Source organism: Astyanax mexicanus, chromosome 8, assembly GCF_023375975.1.
Source record: "Astyanax mexicanus isolate ESR-SI-001 chromosome 8, AstMex3_surface, whole genome shotgun sequence".
Classification (NCBI taxonomy): Eukaryota; Metazoa; Chordata; class Actinopteri; order Characiformes; family Acestrorhamphidae; genus Astyanax; species Astyanax mexicanus.
The window spans coordinates 40,021,097-40,040,467 of NC_064415.1; the positions used below are offsets into that span (position 1 = coordinate 40,021,097).

At 39.4% G+C, this 19,371-nt stretch overlaps 1 protein-coding gene across 1 annotated transcript; it reads right to left on the reverse strand.

Annotated features, from left to right (window-relative positions):
• Positions 1–1,617: 1,617 nt before the first annotated feature.
• LOC103040707 (oxygen-regulated protein 1) lies at positions 1,618–18,126 on the reverse strand. Its single transcript, XM_049482854.1, has 4 exons — positions 17,115–18,126; positions 13,236–13,916; positions 10,088–10,247; positions 1,618–9,225 (listed from the first exon to the last, which is right to left on the reverse strand). The coding sequence occupies exons 2-4, from the start codon at positions 13,899–13,901 to the stop codon at positions 1,862–1,864; spliced, it is 8,190 nt and encodes a 2,729-aa protein (XP_049338811.1). The 5' UTR covers positions 13,902–13,916; positions 17,115–18,126; the 3' UTR covers positions 1,618–1,861.
• Positions 18,127–19,371: the final 1,245 nt, after the last annotated feature.

Genomic DNA, 19,371 nt, shown 5'->3' on the forward strand with positions numbered 1-19,371 from the left:
GTCAATGTAAATCTACATCAAAAACAGCACCATTCAGAAATAATTTACTTCATCATAATATATGCTAGCAACTGTGTTGCATTGGGCATTTGTAGCTGCCATTTCTTTATATTCTGTTTTACTCATACATGGTACTCCTTCACATAAAGGTGAGATGATCATAAAAAGTTAAAGACACTAAGAGACACAGTATTTAGCACTTCTAGCTTTCCACACTGCCTATCAATTTCAGATATTTTATTCTCCTTAAATACTATAAGAAATGAAAGATCCCTCAGCTCAAACAATAGGAAAAATAAAAACATTACCGTTATTATGTCAGACCTGCATGTCTCAAATCTGGTTGTCTCAGTGACTGGTTATGAATTGACTAACTGTGTGCCCCTTTAAACTATGTGATGGCCAGTATAGGACAAAGTTAGTACAACACTGTTATCAGAATCTTCCTCAAGATGGCTCCTCCCACTAGTTGCTGACAGGAGAAGCAGATAGTAGCAGCAGATAGGCTAGTAAAAAAATATGAGTAATGTCCAGTAGTATCCACGCCAACTGTTCAATGTCTTTAAAGCATTAGCATGTTTTTTTCATCAGGATGATTACCCACCTCTATATTATAGCCCAATCCCATTTCGCGCCTTGGCCCCTCCACTTAGCCCTACCTCTGTGTGCACGCCTAGGAGATAGGGTGCCCCGATTCTTGTTAAACTCGAAGGGGAGGGGGAAATGTTAGGGCTACATGACCCTTCAAACAGGGGGATATGAAAATAACTGGCACGATGGCGGTATTTTCCTTGTTAAAAATTACAATAACCAGTATATTACCATCTTTTAATGTGTAGTTTCATTATTTTTGGCCATTTGCTTCATAAGAAGCATAAAAACATTGCTAAAAGTTCATCTGAGTAGCTAGCTCACATTCCACCTTTAATAATGCAATAGACAGCAGAGGAACTGAAAAATAAAATAAAATAAAAACTCATTTCAGCTCCCCATGACAGAATTAAGAATTAAATAATAGACAGTAATAATGAATTGCTGCACCTCTTGACCCCTCTCTAAGACATACAATACCCTAAATTTTACCAGCAGTTAGGTTGCTGAACTTTAGTTCTCCACCGCTATATATCCGTTTTGGGTGCAAAGGGTTATTTAAATTTTTTGGGGGAGGATTTCACCCTTCCCCCCTTGCAACTCTGTTCCACCAAGGTGTAGATACACAAAATATAAATGAGATTGAGACTATTAATCAGAATACACTGTCAGAATCTTGTAGTATATGAAAAAATTAGCAAAACACAAAACATCTAGTGATACCACTTTAAAATGACAGAACACCAAAGTAGTGCACTACCTAATGAACAGAGCACAGTTCCAACATAAATTGTGTCTCTGTGCAACACATTTGCTTTACATTGGACTGTATAACAGTGTACTTTTAAATTTAAACTGTTACGCAATTAAACAACACAATAATGCATCTTTCTTACAAAAAAAAACAATATTTATGGTGGTATTATAAGGGTTAGATTCTACATGTGCATATATACAAATATACAAATATATACCACTTTGGAAAGTTTATTATATATATATATTTTTTTTTTCAAGTAAGTCAGATCAGTTGTGCAATAAAGTTCATATTTTGTGAAAACAACATGATAGATCACATAGCTATACATTTTTATAACATTTTTAAAATAACTTTTTACCATAATCCAAGAACCAAGATTTTAAACAGGCACCAATGTGGAATATGAACTCTTAAGAAACTCTTATGCAAAAGAATGAGCAAGTTTATTTACATTCCTAAAGGAAGAATAGCAATGACAGATTAGTTTACATTCCCTTTTATAATTCATATTCACAATATTGGACAGTGCCGTCCACATCGGAGATTCAGTTCCTCCACCGACTCCACTTCCTGAGCTGCCCTACTGCTAAGGCTCTGCGACCTCGCAGTCTTCTCCACAACACTAGGTGGCAGGCCACCCTCTGGATGGACTTTCCCATCGGGAAGTTTAAACTCAACAGAAGCGAAAGAGGGGAGGCTTCCGTTTTTCTTTGCCAATGTTTTTGAGGTCTCGCCCATTGGACATACTTTAAGTTCCCTGCTTTTCCTAAAGTCTCCTGCTCTGCTACTGTTAACACTCTGGCTTTCTTGGAAAGGGTCAGAGTCACTGCTGTGAGGCATGTTGAAGTATGTACACTTGGGTGTAGGGGGCTTTGCCATCTCCTCCAGCTCAGAAGAGGATATAACAGCCATTGGGGAATGATGGATCCTACACAGAGGGTAAAGGGCGTCCTCACTTGTGTTGTCTTGACCTGTGTCGACTGACGTTGTGTCTGCGTTTTCGTACATTCCCATCGGAACAGGAGGAGATTTACGAATGAGATGGTTTTCTTTTAGAAGCCACCTGCCCTTATCTATCAGGATTCCTTCGCTCGTGTCTCCTCCTGAATGAAAAACGACATGTTGTACACACTCAGAATCCTCGTTTAATGAGCCTGAGGTGTTTGAGTAGGCTGGCTCCTGCATGGTACCATTAGCCATGGTATTGTGAATAGAGGCAAAGCTGTTGGTGCTGTTTAAACTAGGGCTAGCTACTTGTTTTGTGTGTGTCCCTGAACTGTTTTTTGTTAAACCGTTATCCAGAGTCTTATCGCGTCTCTTGACGTTCCTGGAGCTTTGCCTAACGCTGCCTTGGAAGGTGGACAGCTTCTCTACTTCCTCGTCTCCAGTCTCTGTGTAAAGATCTGAGGAAACCTGTGACCGATCTCCAGCACTTTCTGATGTCTCAGGCCGGTAATCAGAGAGGTCAGACATGTTGGGGCTGGGAAGACATCTCTGGACATACTGATTGTCACAAATGTCTGTGATTTTACAGTTGTCTGGCTCTATCCTCATTTGACCATTTGAGTCATATGTAAAAGTAAGAGCGGAGGACAATAGGGCTAAATTGACAAAGTCCAGCAGCTCCTGAGATATCTCCATAGGAGGCACACCATAAAAGCCATGACCCACATCAGCCTCCCTCACACCCTCAAAATAATCGGACTGAGCTATAAGTGTTTCTCTCCCCTGACACTTGTATGGCTCTCGCTTTACAATGTGCTTGATTTTAGGGTCAGGGCTGTAAGAATAGTTAGACTGAGCATCTATACTCTTGTCAGAATCTAACGCATTGTCCTGTTTGTCCACATGTTCATCTGCATAATCATCATCATCATCATCAACATCTTTTTCTTCATCAGAAGTAGTCTTAGTAATAGTCTCTTGCACTTTTGAAGGTGGTCTTAGTTCACCTCCAGACTCCTGGGATTTCAAAGATTCTTGTCTCGTCTTGTCTTGATCAGAGAGTTCTGCCACCAGATCTGAAACTGCAGGATAGTCTGGTTCTATATCTGCATCACCGCTGGACTCGTATGATTTGCAAGACCGTGCCTTGTCTTGGTCAGAGTAATCGCCAACTTGATCTGACATTGCATCCAATCCTGCTTCAAAATCCTGGTCAGAATCTAAAGAATCTAAAGCATTACACTCTTTGACCTCAGCCTCACCTATTTCTTCAACATTCTCCTCAGAAAAGTTACTCATCTTCAATTCCTGGAGGCCACATTCAATTTCTGATTGATGTGGGTCAGAGGGTTCCCCATCTTGATCTGACATTGCAGGAGACTTTACCTCTGGTTCTGCTTCAAAGTCTTTGTCAGAAGTTGAAACATTACTCGTTTTGTCCTCATGCTCTTCTACTTCTTCATTACCCTGCTCTACTCTTGGGCTTTCATGTTCTATTTCTGATTCTTGGGATTTGCAAGACCGTGGCTTGTCCTGGTCATATTGTTCCCTGTCTTGATCTGACACTTCAGAATCATTTACCTCTGCTTCTACATCAAAGTCTTCTGCATTTTTGTCCTCGTCCACATCTATATCTTCATTTTCCTCAGAGACATTACCCTCCTCTAATGTCTGATGCTCATGGTCAACTTCTGATTCTTGGGATTTGCAAGACTGTGCCTTGTCTTGTTCAGATTGTTCCCCATCCTCATCTGACATCACAGAGCCTTTTTCCTCTGTTTGCGCATTGTAATCTTTGTCAGAATCTGAAACATTACAATGTTCATTCTCAGGCTCGTCTACTTCTTCTTCATTCCCCTCAGAGACATTACCCTCCTCTAATGTCTGGAGCTCATAGTCAACTTCTGATTCTTGGCATTTGCAAGACTGTGCCTTGTCTTGATCAGAGTGTTCCCCATCTACATCTGACATCACAGAGTCTTTTTCCTCTGTTTGTGCATTACATTCTTTGTCAGTATCTGAAACAGTACACTGTTCATTCTTAGGCTCATCTATTTCTTCTTCGTTCCCCTCAGTAACATTATCCTCCTCTGGTGTTTGAAAATCACGGTCAACTTCTGATTCTTGGGATTTGCAAGACGGTGCCTTGTCTTGTTCAGATTGCTCCCCATCTTCATCTGAGATCACAGAGTCTTTCTCCTCTGTTTGCACATCAAAATATTTGTCAGAATCTGAAACATTACACATTTCATTCTCAGGCTTATGTACTTCTTCTACACTCCCCTCCGCTGGTGTTTGGAGATCATGGTCAACTGATTCTTGGGATTTGCAAGTCTGTTCCTTGTCTTGGTCAGACTGCTCTCCATCCTGATCTGACATTGCAGAATCACTTGCCTCTGGTTCAGCATCAAAGTCTTTGTTGGAATCTAAAGCAATGCTCAGTTTGTCTTCATGCTCTTCTATGTCTTCTTCATTCTCCTCAGTGACATTCCCCTCCTCTGATGCTTGGAGATCATGGTCGACTTCTGATTCTTTGGATCTGCAAGACTGTGGCTGGTCTTGATCTGACTGATCTCCATTATCTTCCTCAGAATCTAAAGCATTGCAATGTTGAGCTTCTACTTCGCCTTTCTCTCTGGGAGAACTAGTCCGTTTCTCAGAAAATCTCTCTTCTTCTGACATTTGAGGGTTATGTTCAACTTCAGATTCTTGAGATTTGCAAGACCTCTCTTTCTGGTCAGGATGTTCACCCTCCATATCTGACAATGCAGGATTGTTTGACTCTAGCTCTGAATCAGCATCGTTTTCAGAACCTAAAGCATTGGTTTGTTCATCCTCATGCTCATCTGATTCTACACATTTCTCTTCAGCAGAACTCACCTGTTTCTCAATATCACGTTCCTCCTCGAATGTCCGGAAATCATTCTGTTCACTTTCTGATTCTTGGGATTTGTAAGACCCTTTTTCGTTCTTGTCAGAGTGCCCACCCTCTTGACCCGAGATTGACGAATGGTGTGATTCAGCATTGTCAGCTTCACATTCTGATGCTTTAGATATTATATCTTCATTGTCTCTATCAGGCTCATCTTCCAAAGGGCTATTGTGGTCAATGTCTTGATCTGTATCATCTGCACTACACTCCAATGCATCATGCAAATCCGTTGTATTCTCTGTTTCTTCACCAATAGTAACATCATGATTATGTTCATTGCTAGGTGATTCCAGTGTCAGCTTCTCATTTCCAACCTCTGAGTCATTGCTGTTATGAGACTCGCATACAGAGATACCGTTTACTGGACTTGGCTCTTGGTGCTGGGTTTCAGCATCCTCACTTTTCAACATATCATTATTCTGTTCCTCGTCATTGGACATATTAACTTCTTCATTTAGCAGAGAATCACCTTCTGGGACAAAATTACTGGTCTGGTGTTTTGCTTCTTGGTTTTCATCCATCTCACATTCTTCCCTATTACTGTGCTCACTGTGTTCAGCCTCTGACATTGCTGCATTCATGCTTTTTTCATCCAAGTCTGTTTTTCTAATATCTCCATCTACCGATTCATCTTCATTTTTTTCAGTCTCACAGTCTTCACCAATATTCACTTCTGAATGGTGCTCTGAGACTACTTCATCTGCTCCTTCTGTTACTGAAGTGTAAGCAAGGAGTTCAGCATCCTCTTCATTTTCTTCCTCTTTCTTCTCCTCTTCACTGTTGTTTTGGATGGGCTCATTATCTTGGCATGTTATAGCCTCTGTGTCCTTTTCCTCAGTTGTTGGGACATTGTCTTCCATGTTTAGTTCATCAATCAATGGATCAGTTTGAAATGTCTCGTTTTCTGCAGTTTGGACATCTTCCACAACTTCTGATTCTTCCTTAACAAGATCATTACTTGGATCTGCTGCTTCTGGAGGACAGGATTCCACTCTGTGCAATTCTTCTGCATCTTCCTTGACTCCTGTGATGTCATCTTGGCTTGCTTTCTCCTCTGAACAGGCTGCCTCTCCTTCTAGGAAATCATCTTTCGTAGTAGCATCCTCATTCTCAGAAACAACATCAGTGTTTTCATTATTAGAATGCTTTTTTGCTGTTTTTTCCTGATCTGAACTTGTCTGCTCCCCATCAACAAGAGAGGAAATCTCTTTTCGGAGGTCTTCAGACATGTCAAGCTCATCCATTAACTCCTGTATGCCAAAATTGTGCTCTTTGTCATGATCCTCTCCTTCAGAATCCACTTCCAGAGCAAATTCTTGCTCTGAAAATTTGGGTGACAGTGGTGGGCTTCCCTCTGTGTCGTTTCTCTCTTGGAAATCTCTCCAGCTCTTCTTTAACTTGGATGAGGTCGAGCTTTGGAGACTTGTCAGGCTGGCCTTGAGCTCTTCCTCATCGTCTATGTTGGATATTTTTTCTAAGGACTGCATGACTTGCAGAGCCTCTGGATAGCTGCCTGAGTTACTGAGTCGGTCTTCGTTGCCAGGGCTGGAGACGCCATCTTTCAGAGTCATCAATGACAGAAAGGAGAGAAGAGCTTTAGATGGAGCACCAAAAACAGAGGAAACCTGAGACGAGAAGTCGGGAAGGCTACTAGACTTCTCCTTATCTAAGGTGGTTATGTTCGAATGGCTTGAAGTCCTTCTGATAGATTGAATGGACAAACATAGCTGTTGCAGAACAGGTTTCACACCTGATCTAACGCTTACTTTTGAACTCTCTGACGTCTCTCCTTCTGCATCAGGCTGAATGTTAACCAGGGCCTGTGAAGACTTATTCATTCTAATTTGAGTTTCCTGCTCAGCAGGATGTATTCTCACACTGGGCATTGATTTGCAGAATCCTCTTATCCTCTGTGCCTCCACAGGATCTCCTTCGCACCTGATCTGCACTGGTGTATGAGGCACAGGCGTCTCAGTTGTAGCATCTTCAAGAGAAGCACAATCTTTCACCACACTGTCCTGCTCTGGTTCGCTTCTTATCTCAGAGCTTTCTGCAGAACCACTTCCAATCCAGAACTTGGGTTTGGCTTCAGTTTCAGCCTCAGGAGGGTCCATCTCATCCAGGTAGGGTAATGATTCGGGCTGAATCTTTTTCAGCCAGTTTTCCACATACTGATGGACATTGGTTGGAGAGGAACAGAGCACAGGCATGGAAGAGCTTTCTGTGAACTCCTTGCTTTTTTCAGAAGATTTTCTTCTGCACTCATGCATAGATTTTGGCTTTGTCAGCATCCTTGCCGGTGCCAAATGGGATGGTTGAAGAACCTCTAAATGCTTTTTCTTAATGGGGGATTTTAAAGAGTCCCTTGTTGTGACACTATCATATTTATTAACATTCTTAAGTGATTTCTGGGATCCTGCATTGTCTAGATTTTGAAGTGTCTCAGACGATCCGTTTTGACTACCTAAGTTGGATCTTGGCAATTGTTTTTCTTTCATTTTCTTTTTCACGTTCTGTCCCATTTTCTCACTTTCTGCTGAGCTAAATGTTTTCTTCTCTGACCCTGTATGGCTTTGGGACCCTGGAGATTTACTCTTCCTTAAGTCTTTTAAGGAACCAGGAACACTGCCGCCTTTTTGCTTTTTGTCAGATACGGAGGTATCAGAAGATGTACCTTCTTTTGATTTTACTGATTTTGGGGTGATCCCTGCCTTTCTACTTTCAGGACTTTTCACTTCAGGATTGTCTTTAGTGCATGCCTCATGAGCCTCCAGTCCCTTGTGTGAAGATCTGGACCTGGTTCGCCTTTCGCTGTTTGTACGTGAGTTCAGATTGTTCTTTATCTTTTGTGAGGGACTTGATTGATCGGATGATAAGGACAGCAGTTCATTTTTCATTTTTGCATTCTGAGAATCAGAGCTTGTGGACTGTCTGGTGATATCAACGTCACAGTCATTGCTGGAAGATCGAGGCCCTGAATCTGAAGAGTCAGGTTTGCGGGCTTCTCTGGCGGAAGCTCTGAACTCTAAACTTTTCTCAGCAGAAACTTGAGTGTTGGCAAAATAGTTTTCACACATACCCTGAGACTCGTAAATATGCATTACGGTCTCTGTAATCTGTGTCCCATTGTTTTGAAGTTGAAGGACCTCAGCCGTCCTCGAGGACCTGACTGAGGAACTAGTCTTTTTATGTTTGGCTTCTCCTGAGCTGCTCTTTCTGGGCTTTGGTACAGGCCTTGTACTGCTGGAGCTACTACGACTGACCACACAGTACCCTTCAGTTAGTTCTCCGTCGGCTGTGCGCTCCATATATGAGTATGCACCTACTGTGCTCTCCTGCACCTCGTGTTGGGACACCATCTTTATATTCTCCACTGAAGCTTCTTTTCTCCTGACACGTCTGGGTCCTGGGGTGGGCAGCCTTCTGAGAGCTGGTTTTGGCTTATCCAAGGCTTCAGAGGTGGCACTTCCACAGTGGTCCCCTCCTGCCTTGTTTATTCCCACTGATTTCTTTGCACTGGTGTTCTCTTCGCTGGACTCACAGTTGTCGCTCTTTGCTTCTTTTGCAAGGTAGTGATTATTTTCTGGGCAGTTGCTGCCTGTTTGAGAGCACACTGCCCTCTGTTGGCTGTCAGTACAGGTCCGACTCAGCGTGGTGGTCCAGTGAATCATCTCCTCGTGCTTTATAGTAAGGCGCACCTTCATCTCCACTGTCATGCTGCCGTCCTGATTCACACAAAAGGATTTCTCTATGTCATCCTCTGAAGGCATGGTGAAGTGTCCCTTTTCCTTTATATCAGCAACACAGTCACTTGCCCCCACCCCCTCTGATTCTGGTGATTGGTTGTTGTCAGTGTCCATTGATCCTGTCTTTTGGCCATCGTCCCCAGACATCAGACTTCCATTCAGAGATTTATTGATCTGTTCTACAAAATATTTTTCTGATGACAAGGAGAAATTTCTTGATCTTGATCTGCTGCTAGGTGTCTTCTTCTTAGCTTTATATGGTACAGGAAGGAGCGAGAGAGAGGAAGAGAAACAAAAAAGGAAAGAAAATTTATTCAGTTTAAGTCAATTATACAATCACATACAATATATACAGTGGTGTGAAAAATTATTTGTCCTTACAGATTTCTTTTTTCTTTTTTTTCATACTGATATTTTTCAGATTATCAAACACACTTTAGTATCAGACAAAAAGATAACCTGAGTAAATATAAAAAGCACTTTTTGCATGATTTTTGTATTTAGTAAAGGACAAAAAAAAACAATCTAGGCCTGTGTGAAAAATTGTTTGCCCCTAAACCTTATAACTTGGTTAAGCCAATCTTAGCGGCAACAACTGCAACCAAGCTTTACTAATAACAGAAGAGAGAGCTTTTCACATCTCTGTGAAGAAATTTTGCTCCACTCTTCGTTACAGAATTTCTTAAATGCAGCCAGATTGGAGGGTTTTCAAGCATAAATGTCATATTTAAGGTCATGCCACAGCAAATCAATGAGAATTTGCTATGGCCACTCTAAAACCTTCCTTTATTTTGTTTTTATTTTAAGCCATTCAGAGGCGGATTTTTTTGTGTGCTTTGTGTCATTGTCCTGATGCAGAACCCAAGTTCACCTGAGCTTGAGGTTACAAACAGTTGGTGGACATTCTCCATCAGGATTGTCTGGTAAACAACAGACTTCCTGGTTCCATCTATTACAGCAAGTTGTCCAGACCCTGAAGCAGCAAAGCAGCCCCAGACCATCACACTACCACCACCATGTTTTAAGTTTACCTTACTTAATGGAATCATTGTTTAAAAAGTGCTTTTTATATTCACTCGTGTTATCTTAGGCAATTACTAACTTATGGCTTACTTGGCAAAGCTTGTGTATTAGCTGGTTCTATAGATTCAGATACGTCTGACTGGGTGAGCTGTGATGATCCTTGGAGATTGTAGTTACCCATCCAGAAGGGCTCGTTACCAGCTGCCACCACTATTCCAGAGCACATGATCAGCGCAGGTAGACCGTCAACCTACAGAATAAAAGCCAAGTCATTTTTTTTCTCAATTTTATGAGCACCTTCTTGTGTACTAACTTCTCTTATACATGTTTTCTGTGATCTGTTTCTGTATTTATAGTTCTGCTGACTAAATGCCAGCTCCTGACCAGGCACATAAACGTTGCGTGCTAGCCAGATGGGAAAAGGTGATTATAGTGCTTTCACCCAGCTGGTGGCTAGGAATTAACGCATCATGGTTAAATCGCTGCCGAGGACTGTGACACTGGTGATTCTTGAGGTGGTGTACAAACTGCAAAGAAGCTAAAGGAAGTGTAGAGCAAATACTTTAAATAATACAGGTATTTATACATTTAAATTAAATCTCATGATGTTTATATGTTTGCTTAAAGGACAAATCAATATTAAAATCTGTATTAATCTGTTTTATCTATGTCTGTTTCTCAGGATTCTAATATTATTTAATTGAATGTTCTATTAGATTCAATTACTTGTATTTAAGATAATTCCTTTGCATTTGCAGTTTAAAAAAATTCCGCAGTTTTTCTTTTTTTTAATCTGAAAGATCACTTGATTGGGCCTTATTCACCAGTCATTCTAAAGAAGAAATTTCTTCTTAAAGAACTGAAAAAGATTCTGACATTTACCTGTGTTTTATTGTTTGGGATTTTTCATTTAGGACCATATAAGAGCCAGATGTGTCAAATAACTAAATACAAATACTTTATCTTACTAGAAATGTTGGTTATCTCTACTTTACTGTACTAATTATTTTCCAAACAACTTTTTACTTCTTACATTTACACACAAGTAACTGAACTTTCTACTCCCTCAACTAAACTTCTTTAATATATTTACAGTGTAATAAAATGCAGTCATTTACAGTGGGAATATATGCGGCTGAAACAGCCTATTCCATCCTACATTTTTCAATGTTAACATTTTATATTTTATTATTATAGTCATTATAGTTTTAGAAAATGTGTTTTAGGCAGGGGGGTAGGGTGGCCTAAGCTTTTGTTCTTAATGGCATTTTTTCCCCTTGTATTACTTTTACTTTTATATTTGAAGTAGTTTTACTTAAACTTAACTTAACTTAAAAAGTAAAGAGTAAAAAGTTTGAGTTCCCAGACAGCAGGCGACTCCAATCCGGATCAATTTTTCCTCCGACAGATTCGCATAACAGTCACGTCCGTTTAGTGGATGTGGCCCGACTACAGTCCTGGTCCGGTTTGTTATAAAATTCCAATAATTTATCTAGAATAATTTATTTATAATATTAATAATTTTAGGAGATGCTCATCCAGGCCAGTGGGCGACCAGAGTTGTACACCTCCAGTCCGAAACTGATCCAGATGTGAAATGAGGCTCCGGATGTGGGCCAGATTTGGGCCATATGAGTAAAAAAATCGCTGAGATCTTGCCCGGATTTGGCCCATGTCTGCAAACCAAAATCTGTACCGGTACTGGCCCACCGTGCAAAAGGACACCGGGCCAGAACATTTAAAAGATTTGCACTGGATTCGGGTCAGAAATGTTTTGATATTTGGGTTGATATTTCAACTTGTACAGAAGTATTTTACACCGTAGTATCTATACTTCTACCTACAGAGTAATGAATGTGAATACTTTTGACACACTTTGATAAAAGCATAACTTTGAACAATTCCTTAGTTTAAAAACATCACAAATCTAAAGCAGTTTTTTTTCCTGCAAAGGACAAATTTTGCTATTTGCTATCTAAATTGAAATTACAGATGAAGCCAGAGCATGGTCAGTACTGTTTTCTACACCTTTAAAATACTCTTAGAAACTGGAGAACACTGGTACAGGAAGAGGTCTGGCTGACCCAAATAACTTTGAACTAAGTCTCAATCTCAGCAGTGAAGAGGAGAATTAGAGGTCTGACAGGTAAAGTGCAGTAATGAAGTCATTGTCAAGATAAAAAAAAAAGCAGCCTCTCTGGGCCATACAGCACTGCTACTGGACAACTACAAAACTGGGGTCTTTTAAAACTTTTCACTGGTAGTGAATATGCTTCTAGGTCTGTCACAATAACCAATTTTGGACAGTACATTGGCTTTTTTGAAGAACAATGAACTTTTACTTTGTAAGAACATTCATACACTGGTTACTTTTAAGCCAGGGAAACACACTGATATTTATGTATAACTTGTTATAAATAAATATTTATTCATGGCATCTTATATCTCATCCATGATTTCTGTACATAACAATAATTATCAGACCCACTCTAGTGACTGGATTACCTGTCAGGTCCCTAGAATTTTTACTGAACTGGGAAAATCTGCTTTTAGCTACAGTGCAGCACCAGCGAGCTGGAATTCACTACAGGAAATTCTAAAACTAGTGTCACAGAATTATTTTAAACTCTTAATTTTTAAAAACCTTTAGACAGCCTGTAAATGTTTTAGTTGAGTTTTTTCTTTTACCATTTTATTTACTGTATTTATTTCGTCCTTTTATTTGTTTTATTACTGGTTTTAATTTTGGCCTTTTACATTTTTATTTCATTTATTTCATTAATTTATTTTGGTGTTATTTTAGTCCTCTATTTCTTTATTGTGTTTATATTTTAATATTCTTTTTATTTATCTCTTTATTTTATAGCTTTACATTTTAGCCTGTCTGCATATTTTTTTATTCTGAATTATTGTATTTATTCTTACATCGTTTGCTTGTTTTTATAATTTAAACTTATTTTTTAGTGCCTTTAATTTTGTACATGCTCAGCTGCATTGAAAATGAGGGTTATCCTCAATGTTTTACTGAATGGAAATAAAGGTTGATTGATTGATTGATACTGAAATTAAATAAAACCACAGTTTTGAACAGTCAACATATCGTCTCATTTATAGTAATGGCAATGTTCTTGCTCAGTTTTTCTAAGTTATGTCTGCATATTGTACGATAAGACGATAATGTATTTAATGTGACAGACCTGTATGCTACAAAATAAAGAAAAGAACTGGGAATACTTACTCGTCTGCCATCCTCTGTGTATAACTTTACAACTGTGAACTGCAACACCTGAGAAAGGTAATCCAACAGAGCCTCAAAAGTCGGTGCAGTCCTTCTTTGCAAGACAATAGTTCTCTTAGTGCTGGGATCCCTGTTTTTATAAACCACCAGCTTTTTCGGAGTCCAGACTGCTACAAATCTATCAACCGCTTTAGCTGCTCTCCTCACTTCATTCTTCTTCATTAGCTGCCGAATCAGGCCCCTGCGCCCATGCCGCCCTGCACTGGTGGGCCTGGTCGTGTTCCAGGGCACCTGTCTCCGGTTAACCTCCTCCAGGTTGAGAGGTTTGACCTTCTTTTGGTCTGAACACACATAGGAGGCCCCATCCCGTAGGTCATCTAAGCTCTGCACGGTGTGTGTACCCTTGGGTGTTGTGATGGTGCGAACTCCGAACGGTAGAGGCACTTTTTTGGAAAGGGCGTCCAGCAGGGCGTCAAAAGTCTTGAAGGTGCGACTGTTGATGACTACCCGGTGCCCAGAGAACTGGGGGTCGCCGCTCTTGTAGAAACACACTCTTTTGGAGCTGCTGGGGTCTCTGGAGGGGACTGAGCGTCTGGAGGCCGGAGAGAGTGCGCTCTCCGAAAACATCCCTGGCTGTAGCGTGTCATTATGGGGAGTGGCACTCATGGTAAATTGGATCCACTAGACCAAAGAAAGACATTAAAATTCAGTAAATAAAGGAAAGTAAATGTTCATTTACTGCTAAAGACAGTTTTTTTATTCTAAGTTAATGCTCACTATACTACAGTTAGTTCCGGCCCTGCAATGTGATTGGCTGAGAAGCATTCTGTAATTGCCATTATCAGCCGGTAATGTACTGTAACCAAAGCTCTCCATGTATTACTCCACCACATACAGTAGGGGTGGGAATCTTTTACTATCTCACGATTCGATTCGATTCCGATTTTGGGGGCCACGATTCGATTCAAAATCGATTTTTGATTCAAAACGATTTGATTTATAAAAATTTATTGAAAACTTATTGAAAAAAAAGCCTCCAAAATATGCACTGGTCCTGGAGAAGGTAATGTGTTACAAAAACAATAAAATGTGCAGGAATGTGGGTCTTCAGTGACAGAGGAATCACTGGGATATCACAATGACGTTAATGAACAATAAATAAATAATAAATAACACTGCTTTATTATAAGGCTACTAGCGGTGGTGTGTAGGTGACGCTGCTGGGCTGATGTGATGATAGCAGTGGAGCGCTAAAGTTCAGGAGCAGCTGCTGATTAACTAGTTAATTTAAGGTCGTTGTATTTCTTCAGAAAGGGGGCAGGAGGTGGAGAAATTAATTCATATTGTCCATTCCTTAATTCCTCTGTGATGGGGAGCTGAAATTAGCTCTGATTAGCTTATTGTTATTTTTCCGTTCCGCCTTAAATGCTGCAGCCCGCTGCCACCTGTAGCGTTATTTAAGGTGGAACTGGAAAGTTAGCTAGTTAGCTAGCTAACAGAAACTGAAACTAACTACTAGCGATCTTTTTTATGCTTGTTATGAAGCATTCTGCCATAAAACATTAAAACTACACGTTAATCTAAGGTAATATAGTGCTTGTTCTGCCATCTTACCGGTGATTCTCATACACCTACGCTCTGTGTGGGTCTGACGGTAAGTTCAAACTGCAGCGGCCACGGTCGCTTTGGGCAGTGGGAGGCGGAGCGAAAAACGCTTCGTGCCGCTGCAGTGTGAACTTACCGTGAGGGGTAGGGCCAAGGGAAGAAATGGGATTGGACCTTAGAATCGATTTTGGGACATTTTAAATCGATTCTGAATCGTAGTAAATGAGAATCAAGATTCTTATGTGAATCGATTTTTTGGCACACCTCTAACATACAGGTAACCTAGCAACGATGCAGCGCTTACAAGCCAAACAGAGCAGCAATGGAACTATTTTAACTTGCGGAGAGTTTATAACCAACTCAAAGACAAAGCATAACATTGCCAATATTACATGTTATAGCATTCCCTCTCATGTATCGTTGCTTAAGTAATTATGATTAAAGCTCAGTAATCGTGAACCAGAAAGATTTGTCCACAGCTTCCATGTTTGCCCTACATATGGATGTAAATATAATGTCCAAACCCACTCACAGTGCCTATGCCCTCCTGGAACCCACCTATCCCATATCCCACCCCTGTGAGCCCCACATAAGAAAGTTGTCTGGAGAGAGAAATGCCCATAATAAAGCTTCATAATCTAGAAAAAATGAGAGATTTAAATACAAAAACAACAACTTATAGACTGTGCAACTATAAGGAATAGCAATAATACACTGCCTGGCCAAAAAAATTATTAGTGATTATATTTCAGCTAGCACTGATGCAGTGAGTAGCTTCTCGTTTGTTTAACAACCAATGGAACGACACATCCTGTTGTTGTGGAAAAGATGTTAATTTGTTTCAGAAGGGTCAGATAATTGGCATTCAGAATAATCTAACTATTAAAATCGAGGTTAGGAACTGTCCAACGCATTTTTAAATAGCGGAAAGACGGAGAAGAAACATCAATCCTTGAGGAATTGATGTGGTTGAAAAAAGTAAAACTAAATCATGGAAAAACAACACTAGAACTCTGGGAAATGTTTAATAGTGAAGGTAAGAGCATTTCCACACGCACAATGCAATGGTCAAACAGACCCAGTGCACATTCAAACACCATTCAAAAGTAGTTAAAAAGCTATTTATTTTAAAGTAGTTATTTTTCTCCATAAACAGTGTGGATTGTTTAGTATTTGTTTAATTTAATATATAATGTGTATACTATCTCTCCTTTAACAGCTGGTGGTTTACTTATGATAATTCACTTGTTTTCTAATTATGTATGTACATTTATAGTTTTTTATTGTTATTTTATGTAGACTCTTAATTTATATTTGATCTGCTATTGCCGGCTTACCATCTATTGTCTTTTCTTCTCTATTTTTATATTATTGTCTATATATTATTATTATTAAATTAGGATCAATAGAAAATGTTTCACACTCCAAATGTTTTTTTACTTCGAAACATATCATTTTAAAACAAAGTGGGTGAATTGGGGGATATTCCACCAATATATCTAAAGTTCAGCAGAATTAAAAGTGGATAAATGTGTTTTAGTCTGGTGTAAAATGTTCTAAACTACGAAATATGAAAATACGAAATAGACATCTAATTAATTTAATGTTGATGAAGGTTAACCATAACTATTTGTCATACAAAACACTAACATATTTGTGCAATCACAGTTTTGAGATAAAGTTGATGAGTTTTGGCTATTTAAAGGGGCATTTCAAGGAAATATAGACAGTAGTATGTACTTTCAGATTAATAACTATTTATTCACCATCAACATTATATATACAACATTACATATAAAACTCAAGTACTGATATGGATAGTAAATAAAATAATGCCTACATTATTGTATATTTCCATAAGAGTAAGAGTCAATACAAAATACAGTTTCTATTCAACAAATCTTTAAACACCAAACCGAACAGAAAATACTGAGGAAAATATATTTTTTTGTATTACCGCACACTGTAAGAATTAGGATACCTGTTAACTATATCATATAGAATAACATGCTATACAATGCAATATTCCAACTGTCACTGTTCTATCAAATGTTTCTCCAAAAGGGTGACGTTATAAAACAAGACAAAAAATGTTTCACAAACTTGTAATTTTCTATTGGTCTAATAATGCAGAATTATTTACACTGTGTAAAGATTCAGCTTTAGGGTTCAAATAATGGTGAAAACTAAAACTCTCTATCATTATATAATTACTCCTAATATATTATATGATATTTGGTTTGATTATACAAATATATAAGTAATGTATCTTACCTTTTTTCACATTTTCAGCTAGGTGATCCCGGTGTGCGAGCGGAGAGCCCGTAGTCCATCCAACTGAAAAGCTTATCAGCGACACTCACGTGGCTATTTTTGGCTGGTCGGCATCACAGTTAATTTACTTAATCTTTGCTCACGTTTAATCAGCAATTTGAACGAGGCAAAAAAGTGGGAAACTGGGAAAGTTTTAGACGTAATAGCCATGAATGAGTTTAAGCACTGAGGACTGGCTTTATCTCTGCTCAGATTATGTTAAAAAAATATATATATTAACCTGGATTTACATCTCTGTCCCCAATGTCTCTTCCAAATCTTCCAAATTAAAGTCTGGTGATGTTTGTAATATAAAATATGAAGAATAATTCATCTTCGGTATCATCAGTATCCCATGACTTATGACCATTAAGGCCTTTTTTAGGCACACTTCTGTCTTCTGACTCCTTTCTCCATATTATCCATCCATACGGCACATATGGGTCGTATTTTGTTGTATTTAAGTTTTCTTGTTCTCTCAGACCAAATGAAGAGCGTGGAAGAGCGCGGTATGTCTTGTCCACATGTGTGTGAGTGTCAGTAGGCAGATGGCTGGGGGTGTTTCTTATTTCTTGCAGAGATGTAATCAGATTTGAGCAGTGTGCTAATAGGGATTAGGGTGGGGAGAGGTAGCGAGGGTTTATGCTGCAGCTGACAATGAGAGAGACGTCTCAGCAGATAAAGCATGTGGGTGTCTCGGGGTCTGACAGCTTCTGTGGCAGCACAGCAGGAATATCATTATTGGCAGAAGTTCAGAGCAGAGCACTGTAGACTAACACTGTGTTACAGCAAGTTTTCCTATAGCATGTGTAGCATGTTTGTGTCATGATGTCTGTAAAGTCATTGCTCTTTGTCCTGCCTCCAGTGAGGTTTCCACTTTAGAATACTGTCAGCATGGGGTGGAGATTAGCGCTGCGGGTGGCTGAGAGAGGCCACCGCCATCCATGTTTAATGCGCTCTCATCTCAGTCCAGTTACGCTTTACTAGAATGATAAACAAGGTTATATACATTACTGCCAAGGCAAAATATGTCAACATGGTAATAATAGATTTTTGCACATTCTCATTTGTAAAACAGCTCAAGCTCAGTCAGGTTGGATGGAGAGCGTCTGTGAACAGCAATTTTCATGTCTTGTCACAAAAGCTCAGTGTGATTTAGAGGTCAGGACTTTGTTTGGGTCATTCTAACACATGAATATTCTTTAATATAAACCTTTCCACTGTAGCTCTGGCTGTTTGTTTAGGGTCATTGTCTTGCTGGAAGGTGAACCTCTTCTTTTGCAGAATTCAACAGCTTTTCTTACAGAATTGCCCTGTATTTATCTCCATTTATCTTCCCATCAACTGCCACCACCATGTTTCACAGTGGGGATGGTGTGTACAGGATGATGAGCAGTGTTACCTTTTTGAAACATATAGCGCTTTGCATTTAGGCTGAAAAGTTCAACTTTTGTCTCATCTTACCACAGAACCTTCTTCAACATGTTTCCACATGTTGTCCCATATAGGGCTTGTGGCAAACTGCAGTTTTTTTGTCTTTCTTCTTGCCACTCTTCCATAAAGATATGATTTTTGGAGTGCATAGCTGTGCTATGGACAGATTCTTCTATCTCAGCAGTGGATTTCTGCAGCTCCTCCAGAGTGACCCTGGTCCTCTTGGCTGTTTCTCTGACCAGTGCTCTTCTTGCTCGATCTGTCAGTTTCGGTGGACGGACAAAGTTGTAAAATACTTATTCTATGTTTGGAAGGTGGATGGAACAGTGCTCCATGAGATGCTTAAATCTTGGGATATGTTTTGATAAGTTACCCTGCTTTAAACTTCTCCACAACTTTATCTCTGATCTGTCTGGTGAGTTCCTTGGTCTTCATGATGCTGTTTGTTCACTAGTGTTCTCTAAAAAAAACACTGCGACCGATACAGAACTGTTTTTTTTATATATATAATAAGACTAAATTACACACAGCTGGACTCTATTCACTTATTCAGTGACTGCTGAAGGCAATTGAATGCACTGGATTTTATTTAGGGGGTTCAGAGTAAATGAATACTTTTGCACGTTACCCTTTTCAGGTTTTTATTTGATAAAAAAAAACATGTATCATTTTCGCTCCACTTCGCAATTATGTGCTACTTTGTGTTGGTCTATCATTTAAATCTTAATAAAATATTGGCGGGTACTAAATAGAATATTCAGTAATGCATTTCAAAATGTGAAAC

Excerpts from the sequence above, each read along its gene's own strand:
- LOC103040707 (XM_049482854.1), bottom strand. The coding sequence starts at position 13,901 with ATGAGTGCCACTCCCCATAATGACACGCTACAGCCAGGGATGTTTTCG. Across the intron at positions 10,248-13,235 it reads ACACAGAGGATGGCAGACGA|GTTGACGGTCTACCTGCGCT; the intron begins GTAAGTATTCCC and ends TTTATTCTGTAG. Across the intron at positions 9,226-10,087 it reads TAATACACAAGCTTTGCCAA|CTAAGAAGAAGACACCTAGC; the intron begins GTAAGCCATAAG and ends TACCATATAAAG.